The sequence below is a fragment of the Pantherophis guttatus genome, chromosome 1 (genome assembly GCF_059756535.1).
Source record: "Pantherophis guttatus breed Tessera chromosome 1, ASM5975653v1, whole genome shotgun sequence".
Classification (NCBI taxonomy): domain Eukaryota; kingdom Metazoa; phylum Chordata; class Lepidosauria; order Squamata; family Colubridae; genus Pantherophis; species Pantherophis guttatus.
In genome coordinates this window covers 35,886,576-35,900,512 of record NC_142063.1, presented here as the reverse complement: position 1 = coordinate 35,900,512, position 13,937 = coordinate 35,886,576, and the positions used below count along the sequence as shown (strand labels likewise).

General features: G+C 35.3%; 1 protein-coding gene across 4 annotated transcripts in view; it reads right to left on the bottom strand.

The window, feature by feature from the left end:
• Positions 1-3,589: 3,589 nt before the first annotated feature.
• JAG2 (jagged canonical Notch ligand 2) overlaps positions 3,590-13,937 on the bottom strand; it is a 90,621-nt gene continuing 80,273 nt past the window's right edge. For all 4 annotated transcript variants that reach the window (XM_034418599.3, XM_034418600.3, XM_087871694.1 and 1 more), the window contains 4 exons: positions 13,471-13,719; positions 10,169-10,300; positions 7,127-7,286; positions 3,590-5,942 (listed from right to left, as the gene is read on the bottom strand). In XM_034418599.3, coding sequence (XP_034274490.2) covers positions 5,458-5,942; positions 7,127-7,286; positions 10,169-10,300; positions 13,471-13,719 — 1,026 coding nt within the window. In that variant the 3' untranslated portion in view covers positions 3,590-5,457. The remainder of the gene's footprint in view (positions 5,943-7,126; positions 7,287-10,168; positions 10,301-13,470; positions 13,720-13,937) is intronic.

Sequence of the window (13,937 nt, the reverse complement as noted above, 5' to 3'; positions counted from 1 at the left end):
CCATCTGCCCCCCCCCCCGCCGCGGCCATCCGACAGGCTAAATTGCTGATCTGCAAGGACTCCCCCAGGTCCATCATTAAAATAACCCCCCCGGAACCCCTTAAAATTTTCGCTAAAAATTTGGACAAAACCCCCCTCAACCTCCTCTTCGCAGCATGTAATGTTCTCTGTGTATGTACAGGAAACCGAAGAAGAAAATTAAGTATTCTTTGGCTGGATTTATACAGCATACTACATTATAAAGTAGTTTGGCTTTGATTATGTTGTGTAACTCAATTATTATAATTAACTCAATTATTTATAGATATAAACTACATAAGCTTTAGTTAAGCTACTGTCTTTCTTGTTGCATGAATGGAGTTAATGTTACTTCCCTAATATTTTACATTCTCAGAAGGAGCAGCTTGCTGAAATGTGCTGTGTCCCTAATATACTAGCTGAAAAGTGTTGCAGAAATTGGTGAGAAGCTATTTTGTCAACTGTAGATCACTCCAGGCGCGCAGATATTATTTTTACATCATGAAAAGTCGCTGGTTTGCCCTATGTGACTGTGAAGAACCTTCACTTCAGCCCTTTAGCCAAGTGATGCTGAGAAAAGAGACGAAACTCTCCAGAGGCTGAAACACATCTAAAGTGCATCTGTGTATGATGAGACCCACAAGGAAATAAAGTGCATTGAATGCCATCATAGGTGCCATTAAAACTAAGCAGATATGCCAGAGCCAGTATCTCTGAGCTTCCCTGCCTAAATTTAGACAACAGTAAATGTCAATTTCTGATCAAATATACCCTTGCACTTAGTTGCCTCTGCTAAATCAAGACTGCTCTTCCAAAAGCAGAATAACCATTAAGCTATTAAAAGAAAGAGATTTGGCAAAATACAAGTAATAGCCAGATGTTAGTGCAGGATAAGATGCCACTGTTCTTTGGTTCCAAGTCAACTATAAGCATTCCCTTCTCATTCAAATGTTAAATGATATAGGTTATTTATTTATTTGGTCAATGACTAGTATAAACAATGTAGATAAAACTGCTTCCAGTTTTCCTAGCCAATTAAAAGTTTTTTTTAAACTAAGTGGAAGACTAGCTATTAAGTTATTGTAAAGTTTATCAGTCTTTTAACTACTAGAAGGGTATAATAACAAGGGTCACATAAAAATTTTAGGTTCTGTATAAACGTATCATCCCTCTTTTGTTAAGGAAATTATGGAGGTTGAGCCATGTAATCTGAAAAGGTCCCCTTTAGGATCACACCTCTTCAGAAAGCAGATTGAAGTGGTCATGGGGAAGATAGTGGTGATTTAGGCAGTATGAAAAACTTCATATTTTAATATTGCTCTGATGTTTGGTTGCTTCTTGAATAAGGTACAAGATACAATGCATTTTCTGTAGTATATCTAACTTATACATTATGCCAATTCATGTATTCGGACTCTATAACTACATTTCTGTAAAGAGATGCTAGCCTGCTTTATTCCAAGATAAACTGGGGGGACTTTTGATGCAACTTCTCAAATATTTCTGATTCATGTATCACCCTCCAATACTCCTTTAAAAAAAGTATGTTCCAGTTGGAATTTGATTGCCCACATTTTGCTAAGAACAACTTCCAGTAAAACTGGCAGAACAGAATGGCTGCCAGATTAGCCTACCTGCATAAATTTGACTGCCTCTCTCTAAGCAGTGCGAGCAAGTGGGCAAAGAGGTCACAGTGCACAGTTCAGGGGAGTCAAGCAAAATCAAAGATTTAGAAATGTGATTCTAATAGACGAGGGCAAGAAATGCATGCTTTAGTGGTCTGTTTGGGTTACTTCTTGAATATATTGCCATAGTTAAGAAGCAAGTTTTATATATATTATATTTGTAAATAATCAAATTTTAGTTCCCAAATCCCTAAATTTAAGAGAACATTAACTCTAGCCTCCTTTTAATGCATCAAATGTAAATTTTGCTAGTTAATGACCAAAATAAGGGACTTCTACTACAGCTCTCCTGTGATAAATTATTGTTTCTTAAATATCTGACTATAATTAAGTTGAACAAATAAATTGTTTTAAAGCAAAAGGCCTATTCAATTTTTACTGTATGCAATAAGTAAATTTGCCAGATATTGAGATGGTTTCAAAAACAATGAGGTACATTTTAAAATGTATTTATAATCACTGTAGGTTTTTTTACGGATGGGTGGGTGAGTGATAGTAATAGCAGCAGCAGTAGGAGAGTTCCCATCCCAGGATAGACTGCAGGAGAATAATAGTTTTGTCAGCATTCCTCATTTTGGGTATTTGCTCTTTTAGTAATCCTGTTCCTCCTGGTCTTGTAAGCTCTTCAATGTAGCATTCCTGGCTGGATTTCACCCTAAACTAGGTCTTGCTCAAACTTGTCTCAAAATACCAAGACAAGGCCAAAAAGATATAGTCAACATCTATTGTATTCAGAATTCAAGAAAAAGCTTTCATTTAGCAATGATATCCCAGATTCCACTTCACAATTAGAGGATCACGAAATAACCTATCATATCAATGCTTTACATTGCATGCAATTTAGCCCACTACGGTCTCTGATATCAGGGATATCTGAGTGGATCCAAGTAATAGATGCCTATGCGTAATTCTTTGGGTTCTAAGAAAACAATTATTATGCATTTTTTGTGGATATGGACATAGCTCGGCAGTCCTAGGCTGGAAGTGAAGAAATTTAGCAGATTTGAAGCACCGAAAATCCATTGTTGTAGAAACTGTGTTATTCTGACATACTATTCATTCAGTTTTTGATAGGATCTATCTTTAAAGCTGGTGGAAGCTTCATAGCAAACCTGCATCCACCCAAGGATGTGAAGTTTCAGGAGTATTAAAACCAGGGGAAGCCCTACAATACATAAGAATCCTTCTAATCAAAGCAGAAAGGTTTTCAAAGATTCATTAATAGTACTGAAGCCTATTGCTCTCCTGAGGGTTAATTAATCTGGTTGGTAGAAGTACATAAACATACACAGAGAACAACAAAAGGCCAAAAGGAATACAATGTACCTAAGTTGATTGGGGAATGGACTTACTATACCTAACTGGAAAACAATTTGGACTGGATTTTTTGGGGAGAAGATGGATCAACAACAGAAGTTTATGATTCTGGAGAATAAGATACAATTGTTGGGAAAATTCTGAACTAAGAAGACTGTAGTTAAGTTTTAATTTCTGATTCCATCCAGATTACTAAAATTTCTTTGCTCTGCATTCAAGAAACAACTCATTTATATTTGACATGAAGGCTCAGACTCCTCCAGTTTCTCCCCTTGTCCTTCCAAACCTGAAATACCACAGGTGACAAGGAAGAGACATTTGAAAAGCATTGTTTCAAATGTTAAATATATAAAATGAGGGAAATAGTTTTATTAGGCTTTGAAAGACAGCAGTATTGCAATACAAAGTAAAATTACAATGGCAACAAAATTGAATTTTGAGAAAACTCTTCAAGTTGCATAGGAAAGACACTGCAGCTGTGGGAGTAGAAAGATGGGGGTGATTCAGAGATTCCAAACCATTCTGAACACTTTAGCACAGAGTCGGGGCAAAAATTTCAACTACTGACATTGTTATAAAATGCTTTAATAAATAGTTTTCATCTGAAAACTACAGAAGAACATGTCAAACAAAAGGTACTGCACAGAAGTTTCTGCAAAGCAATTTCTGCGTTCATGTATAAAAAGTGGTTCCAAAATGGCCAAGACATTGAAATATTTGTCTCCTTTGCAATTACAGGATAACCCACTTAACATAGGGTTTTATCAGTAATTAAAATAAAGGTATAGCTCATTTTTTTAAAATAATAAAGCCTTTTTTTTTTAAAAAAAAGAACCCCACAAATGATGCATAAGCCTTCTATTAAGAATAACAATTTCTCCTGAGATTTTCCATCGCGTAAGATGGAACCAGATGTTACAACCAACGTAAAGCTGAGAAGAGCAGGCCTCTATTCTCTCCACATGCATCTAGCGACCCGAAACACATGACATGATGCTGCTGTGCTGTGGGTTACCTGCCTCCACAAGTAGCAGCTAATGAAGTGACACAGAGGCAGGAAACTCAATTCAGTGGCATCACCCCATCTAACTCGAAAAAACACTAGTTATCAGGGATAAAGGAAAGAATCCCAGAGCTAATTGATAATTGGCAGGTTTCTGCTGCACCACCTAGATCCAGCATGTTTGCCAACATGTTTTCAGCGTGAATAAGCATAACAAACAAGAAATGAGAAGAATATTGTTCCCTTCATTAGGCCTGTATTTAAAAAAATGCAAAAAAGCAATACCACATGTAATAGAGACATTCACAAGAAAAAGAATATTGCCCTGTCATCTTTATGCTGTACAGGATACTTACTCTCTGTGTTCTTGAGATGCGAGGAAACACCTTGGATCTATTTACATGTGAAATGGTTGCGATACATTGAAAAAAAGTACAAAAAGTGACCAACAGTTTCCCAACATTAATTATAGTAACATCATTTTCTAATATGAACATAATACCAAAATAAGGTTTTTGTATCTTTTTTAGAAACTGCCATAAAACTTCCCTTTCTGCGACATAAATTAAAAAGGAATGACATTTAAAAAGATCAAAAATATTTTTTAAGTTATTAACTCAAATATACAGAAGTGATTCATTTAAATATATACATATTTACAAAAATGCACTTGCACAATCTGAAAATAAACTGTATCAATCTGAGAGAACCAAATATCTTCTTGTGGTAAACTTAGATGGGCATGGCAGTCTTTGACAGTTGCTATTGAGACAGAAAGATGATATTTCAAGGCACTTGGTATGTGCTTCAATACTGCATTTCTAAGGTAATTAAACCAAATTGACAGATTAAATTAAAAAGGCCACTTTTTCTAACCAATCACAGTTTGAAAGATCTCTATAGATTTTCTTTTGTTCACAGAATAAGGCAATCTTTTTTTCAAGGGGACAAACTTGTAGAAGTATAGAGAGAAGTTTTTAGTAAATATTAACAAGAACACTTCATGTTTTCTTTCCTTAAGTTCAGCAACTTCCTCAACCAGGAGGATTCCAAGCCACTGTTATAACAAGTAAAAAAATGAAACCAAAAAAAAAATCCCCTCCATTTTGTAAACAGTGTTGAGCTTTCTGTGATAAACCTTTTGAATTGAAAATACAAACTTCTCTCCTCTGCCTTACAAGTGTATGCTAAATAAAATTTACAAAAATAGCAACTATCAAAGATTACTCTATCATCTGACAGTCATTGAATAATTTATACAAGGTTAAAAGAAACAAAATAAAGTTTTTATTTTATTATTTTAATTTTTTTATTCAAAATAAAGTAACTATGAATATTTGACTTCAGACAGTTAAGTCCTTTATGCACAATGGAGATGCCAATTTCTCCAATTTTTTTTAACGTAAGCAATGTAGTCATGGTCCAAACACAGATTTAGTCTCTTCCACCTTCAAGATTTTTTGTGTTCACATTTTTTACAGATCTGTTGTCCATTTTGGTTGTCTGAAGAGTGTTCTTAACAGGACTATTCTCTAATGAGTCCACTGCTACCTTTGTTGTCAAAGGTTTAGAGAGTTTTTGAGAGAGGAATTTGTCCATTTCCATAACCTCTTTTTCTTCTTCTTCTTCCTCTTCCTCCTCTTCCTCATACTCTGTGTACTCCTCTACCCCATCGTAAGTTCTTTTTTGAGGAGATATAAAATTTTTCTGTTCATAATGAATGCCTTTATGACTGTAAGGTCTATCTATAGGATTCCAAATAGGGTTTAGAGGTGCCCACTGATTATTTGTAGCCTCTTCTCTGGATGGGCGGTTTCTTTCTCTTTCTTTTCTCCTCTTTCGTGTCCACCACACACAAATTATTATGCAGGTTATCCATACAATGCTAAAAACTACACAGAGGATTGGAACCAGATAATCTAGAAAGCAAATCAAACACAACTTAGAAAGGGAATCCTGAAACTATGTGGAGTGCAAATGAAATCTCCAAAAGGCAGCATAAACACAATTTGCAGTGAGCCATGCAATCAATGAATCGTTTTGCAAAACTAATGAGTCAGGACATAGGAAGCAACTATCATATTTATATTGAATTTTTAATAAGGGCTGCTTTGAGATGGCATTAAATGTCTGTTTCAATTTATCAACAGTCACAAAATATCTATCTATCATTATCTGAGCAAAAGTAGTATAAAATAGATGAGCACATAGAACTTCTTAATAGTCAAGATGTTATTTAAAAAAAAAAGAAAATGAAAATTTGTATTATACTATGTATCTAATTTGTTTGTCATTTGAAATACCTGTGTCAGTCATTTATAACACAGTGGTTTTAAACACATTTGGACATAGAAGAACAATGCGAAATACTTGGATTATTTTTTTAAACCAACCCTCTTTTTTTCCCAAGAAGAGTGGTTGGAATGTTATTCCTGTCACTGCTCCTTGCAGAATAGGATTGAAATAGTCATGATTTGGGGGAGGGGGGGCATTCTCCATTTCCACAACATAACACAACCACTAAATTTTAAAGTGGAAAGTTATCTGGATAGACACGTGGAAAAGGCATTTATTTTAGTACTTACACAATTTCCTGTTTATAATTGATTCCTTCTTTCTTTGGGAAAGTACAGAAGGAATGGGTAAACACATTTCAATGAAAAAGGAAAGACAGAAATTTTACTTAAATTTTACTTAAATTTTTAACTTAAGCATTGCTACTGTAGAACAATAAAAAAAAATCAAAACCAACCTCAGTGCTTAAAAGATATCCAAATAAAAACTAAACACAATAGCCAATTTCTATTTTACATTCTATATAAACTACTTTGGGTTTTTTTTAAACGAGACTGACAATTCGATTAAGGGAAATGGTTGTTAAGTGAAACCATGATTATGCTCACAATCTTACTTCAATTTTCCTTTGCCTTACTGACCTGCAAAGGTTGTAAATGCAAGGCTTAGTCATAAAATTACTTTTTCATTACCACTTTAACTGCAAACAGTAGCTAAACAAGGGAGTTGCTAAACAAGTAGTACCTATACTATGAAATCAGTATATTCTGAGGTAGGCATTCTGTCTCAAATGCATATTTTATCTTACCTGATGAAGAAGAATTCCCAACTACTATGGTCTCTATTTTGACTTCTGTTACTGCAAGCATAACTGTGCTGTTTTGCCGCCTTGTAATCGCGTTTACTATAGTATTGGCAGCATTCTGTATGAGGCTATTATCCGTCTCGTCCTGATGCAAGATGAAAGACTAGGAAGAAAAGACAAACAGGAAACTTAAATTTAAAAGTAACTACTTTCTTGAGATTGATGATGGGGAACTTGAGCATTCCAGTTGACTGCTGTGGCGTGAAGATTGGTTTCAAGCCAATATGAAAGTAAAGGTAAAAGGTAATGGTTTCCCTCTCCAGTCATGATCGACTTTGGGCATGGTGCTTATTTCAGTTGTTTGGACAAGGGAGCCAGTATTGTCTGAAGACATTTTCATGGTCATGTGGCCAGCATGGCTACATCCAAAGGCTGTTACCTTCCCAACAAAGAAGTATTTATTTATCTACTTGCATTTGCATTCTTTCGAACTGCTAGGTGGGTAGTTATAATATGAAATTATTATATTGGTATAATACTTATAATATTATACTTGTATATTCTTATACTAATAGTCATACCCCTTCCTTCCTTCCTTCCGTCAATTTCTATAGTAGCCTAATTGACTCCTCAATCCAGCTGACTCAACTGGTTACATATTGAAGATTTCTTATTATTTACAGCAAACTAAACTGAATTCATATTTAAAATTTTTTGATGTATTATCTAGCTAGATAGTTGCATTAATGATATAATCTGATACATACACAACACAAACTTTCTTCAATTTGTATCACAGATGCAACCATAGTTGAGGTGGGCAACTTAGCTAAGAATGATCAGCCAATATTATTCAGACAAAACAATGTCATCAAGCAGTCTTCAGTCTCTTCAAACCACTTTTCTTAGTTTCTAGGCTGAACTTATCTTATTACCTTTCTGGTATTCAAAGCACTTTAGTTCAGCCAGAAAAGATGAATCTGATTTATATAGTTGCCTATCTTGCAAATGTTATTCTGGTCAGTTAACAGAATTTTAAAAGGCACAATAAATGGGGGAAAAAACAGCAATATATAACAGGACAGACAATATATAACTGAGAAAACCAACAACCAATCTAACTGGGCTCAATTAACTTCCCAACTCCCAGGTCTGGAAAAATAGCTAGGGCTCAACAGCTTTCAAAAAGGCTAATAGGGTCAAGGTTAGCCTAATATCATGTCGTAAGGTGTCCCACAGGGTTGGCTCAACAGAAAAAATGTGCTTCATGGCTTGCACACAATGCCATTATCTTATCAATAGGGCCTGGAACATATCCGTCCTGGCAGATTTGGGACAGGCGGAGACAACTGGAAAAAGGCAGAATACAGCTGTATGCCATGAAAGCTTTATAGATGGCAACCAGCCCTCTGAATTGCACTAAGAAGCCTACTGGAAGCCAATGCTGTTTGCGAAGTGAAAATATAACATGGCCATATTTAGATCACTAATTGCTTATGCTGCTGAATTCTGGACCGACTGCAACTCTTGGATGTTCTTCAAGGACATCCCCATGTAAATCACACTGCAGTAATTCATATGAGAGGTGACCAAAGCATGAGTGATTATGTGCAGTACTTCTCCAGAGATCATCCATCAGCATGATTAATGCAGTCCCACACTAGGGACTGAAACCTAAAAGAAGTCTACCCTGTTTCCCCGAAAATAAGACATCCCCTGATAATAACACCAATCGGGCTTTTGAGCGCATGTACTAAAATAAGCCCCCCTGAAAATAAGCCCTCCCCGAAAATATTTAAACGCATATGCAGCCACTCCCCACCATTTCCTCTGGTTTCCTCCACGCGCCTCAAAATAAGACCTCCCCGAAAATAAGGCTAAGCGCTTATTTTGGGTTCAAAAAAATGTAAGACAGGGTCTTATTTTTGGGGAAACACAGTAGATAATCCACTTCTTCAAGATTGTGCTCTGAAGCTGCAGCACAATCATCCTATGAATAATTTTCTCTAAAAACAGAAGAGATGGGATGAATGTTATCCATGGACAAATGGCATGGCTTCTATTTTTTTCAGTAGATACTTTTTGGAAAGGAAGTGAATCACCCCCTTCTCAAGCGTCATTGGAATTTTCATTCACCCTCTAGCCTTGTACACTGACTAACCTAATTTTAAGAAGAGTAAAACAGTGGAAAGATCAGTCTGCCATTATAATTCATTAATTAAAAGCAAATCAAACTCCTTCTATATTGCTCAAGTAGTAACTGGAAATATAGTTTAACAGAGAAACATCTAGCTGGTTTATAAGTACCCTATGATATTATAAGAACCTTGCTTTTCCAAAGGACCAAATTTTGATATACTAACCTCTTTGTGTCATTTTATTATTCCAATTTTGGTATCAAATTCTATCTATCTATTACAGGTAGTCTTCAACTTGTGACCAGTTGCTTTGCGACTATTCCATGTTACAATGGATCTCCCCATGTCTACTTAACTATATATTCCTGATCATCCTATGGTAAAATCTATAATAATTTTTATAAATGCTAAAAATACTTTTATTTCTATCTTTTGGCCTTGAACAAAGGTATATAAAGCAGGTTAGCACCAAAATTAGTTAAAAACAGGTGACAAATAATTAAAAATAGCAGAGTCATGCTGAAAGCAAATCTAACACCCACACATTCTCTGCATTTTCTTTCATCTCTTAAACTGAATCACACTCCATTTCTATTTGCATAAATCACACATCTGTCTTCAATAACTGAATGAACATTCACTTTACATAGATCTGAAGGAATTCTTTCTCTTTCACCGAAGAAAGAGATAATCTCTTTCTTCTTCTGGGTCATACCAACATGTTCTTCCATTGTTCAACATTCTGCCCTTTTCTTGGACAGGTTCACACATAATAAGCCAGTTCTCAATAATAGTCAGCTCATTATCCAAATCTTGGGTACTTCTTACTATATCTACTAAGCAAAATACAGCCTGGCATTACCCAGAAAGGACATTCATTTTAATTTAACAAAAATGTAATACTTACAACAGCAACTTCCACTGCATTCTCTATAGAGTAGGATAGGTCACACAATACTAACAATATTCTTTCACTAGAAACAGCTCTAGTTGCTGGTAAATATCTTATTTCAGAGCATACATTTTCAACAGTAGTGCCCTGAGAGAAGAAAAATGTAACAGGAAATAAAAATTAAAGTGCATATTATTTTATAGAAAACTTAAACTATTAAACAAAAAGGGAATCAGTGTTACAACATATGGAAAGTTCTTATGTTACAATCCATATTAGTAATAGTAGAAACACTATTCTCATATTCAGCAATCTCACTGGACTGCTATATACTTGACTGGAGATATGCAAGGAGATAGTGCATGACATTTTGACAAAATGTATTCTTTTTCCCCCATCTCTAAAGCAAAAAGGAGAGACAGTGGCCAGAAATGAGGTTCTGGTAGTCATCTGCAAAAGATGTACCTTTTTCCCTTCTCCCAGAAAACAAAACATTAGTGGTTAAAGATGCTGGCCAAGAAAGCAGGAGATTGTGAGTTCTAATCTAGAAAACTGGCTGGGTGTCTTTGGGCTAGTCACTTTCTTTCACAGGGTTGTTGTGGAGTAACAAGGAAGAAGGAGTATTGTGTTTTTATTTATTTATTTTCGTCAAGCATGTATTAGATAACAGATATAAATATAAACATAATTATGAATACATGAAATGGATACAAATAAAAGGGAACATTGGTAGGCACGCTGGTGCACTTAAGCATGCCCTTAAAGACCTCTTAGGAATGGGATGAGGTCGACAGTAGACAGTCTAAGGTTAAAGTTTTGGGGGTTTGGGGAAGGAACCACAGAGTCAGGTAGTGCATTCCAGGCATTAACAACCCTGTTACTGAAGTCATATTTTCTGCAATCAATCAATCAATCAATCAAAGTTTGTTGACCATTGTATTAATATATCTTGTTAATAAAAGTGGGATAAAAATCAAATCAGAGCAGATCAAATCATAAATAAAGAAGTGTGGATGGCGGAGATTTTGAAAGTAAAGTTTGGTGAACTGGAGGCAAAGCATAATCCTTGTAAGTAATCCCTTCGATGAATACTTTCCAAATAATATGGGTAGTCCTCGACTTACCACAGTTCATTTAGTGACCATTCAAAGATACAACAGCACTGAAAAAAGTGACTTATGACCATTTTTCACACTTATGACCGTTGCAGCATCCCCATGGTCACATGATTTACATTCGAGTGTTTGACAACTGACTCACATTTATAATGGGTGCAGCATCATGTGAGTTACCTTTTGCAACCTTGTAACAAGCAAAGTCATTGGGGAAGCCAGATTCACTTAACAACCATGTTACTAATTTAAGATCTGCAGTGATTCACTTAACAAATATGGAGAGAAAATGGAGCAAATTCACTTAACAAATTTCTCACTTAAAAACGTAAATGTTGGGCTCCGTTGTGGTTGTAACTTGAGGACTATCTGTAATGTGAATGCCATTATTTCTCATAAACAGCAGAGTAATATGAAATCTACAATTTCAACAAAGGGTAAGAATAAAGATAGCTGGCAAAGTTTCTATCACAAAGAAAATTAATATGAAACAGAGTAAATTCCTAGTCTTGGTAACCAATTTCAACCTGTATCCTTTGAAAGATGCTTTTAAAAACAAGAACAAGCTACAAAAGCTAAGATGATGTCATCTAATTCAAGTGGATATGGTTTACTACCAATCACCAAGAAAAATAAAAGAAAGGCAATGATTCTAGATGATTCCTTCCAGGTGCCCAAATCCAAAATGCAAAGGAGCACATTAGATCTACCAGTTACAGACCCTTTTTACTCATCCAGAAAGGCAACACTTCCAGCATGTCAAAAGTGAGTTCACAGCTTTGAGGAATATTAAGTATTAGGGAGAAAAATATAGGATACACTTCAATGAGGAATTCATGGCTTGAAAATGAAATAAAAACTTGGGTGTGGGTCAGCAACAAGCCAACTGCGAGTAATGGGAGTTTTAGGCTGCATTAGACTATATCAAAGATATATAAAAGTATCTTATTCATAAAACATAAAAACGTAACAATCTTATTCTCTTCTACTCTGCCCTGGTGAGATCAAACCCAGAATACTATGTACAATTCAGGGTACTGCATTTCCGGTATACTGATGGGTCAGTACACGTTCAGACGATGGTGACAGACATGTCATTATACTCTATAAGGGCAAGTTGAAGGAATTTAGAATTTTACATTTGGAGAAAAGAAGATTGTGGGAAGACATATTAATGTTTAGGTACATTAAAAATGGCATAGGAAGATAGTCAGGAAGTTGTTTCCATTTTCACAGAATCAGGATGTGGATTAAATGCATCAAAATCGGTATATATGAAAAATGCTAGAATTCTCATTTATATTATTTTCCCCACTTAAGGATTTCAATTCTTCAACAAAGAAAATATTTTCAAGAAATGCAGAGAAAGAAATGTACCAGTCACAGAGTTTTGTCCTCTACTCTCGAGTATCACAAGAAATTCCTCTAAGAAGAATTCAATTATTAAGAAACCATTTGATATTCCATCCAAAATGTACTAATTGACCGTGGTGGGCATGGATGGGAAAATGTGAAGAACAGAACAAATTAAGTATCATGGGGGTGGGATCCAAAATCTTTGTAAAATTGGGCCTGCTTCCAAAATTGTTGCATTTCCTTTCCAACTGATACAGATGGAATGGTAGCACAAGGAAGCTACACCAGCTGACCAAATAGAACCCATCCTGCCAAAAAACTCATTCTACAAAAGGCCAAATAATAGGCAAATTTTGAAAAAGTAAGGTCTGTGCAAGTAAGGTCATTCCCAATACAATTTTAGAAATTTTGAAGTCCCAATATATTCCAGGAAGAATATATAAATAATTATATATTCTTGTAGCAGAAGCAAACTTGGAACTTATATAATGTTTACTATTTTTCCACATCTATCTAATTTTTTATATCAAAAACTGGTGGCAACCTTAAATGGAAGGTTCACAATTAGAAAAAATGATTTTATACAAGACAGCTGATCTTTATTAACATTCCACATAACCAGACAGGAATTTTTCCTAAGAAAAAATCAGTACATAACACCAACAGACTTCAAAATAAAATAAAACTTTCTTTCTCACTGCCTTCAAAGCACAGGACTATAAACAGAAATGATAAAAGTGCTACATACCAGTTAATAACAATTAGAATTTTGCTAGCAACATGATCAAATACAAAACAACATGCTGTGTGAAACATTAGCAAAATTTAAACAAAACTTAAATGTCTTACCTGGGGTACTTTATCTCTGTTAAAAATCAGAGTAATTCTTGCACAGCTGTTGTCTAAGTGGCCTGAATTAGGGAAGCACTTGATGTTAACAGGTAGAGGTTCTGATTCACTGCATTCTCCCCAGTCAATGCAAGGTGGTTGGAAACATTTGATGTATGAATTTTCTTGGCATTCTTGGCCTCTAGGACATTGGTAACTAGAACGGTCCCCATGTTTGGTAAGCAAACAAGATTTCCTTCCACACCATACCTAGAATTTAATACAGACCTATTGATTTCAATGGACTATAAAAGGAAACACTCAACGAGATTTACAATTAATTCCTATCACTGTCTGTTCATGTCATTCAAGCAAGCTTTTCTAGGGTTATACTCACAATACCTCTTTCTTGTTTCTTATCTATATGTAGTCTTCAGTTAATAATGGTAATTGGAATTGAAATGGTGCACAGGTGGGCTGGTGACATG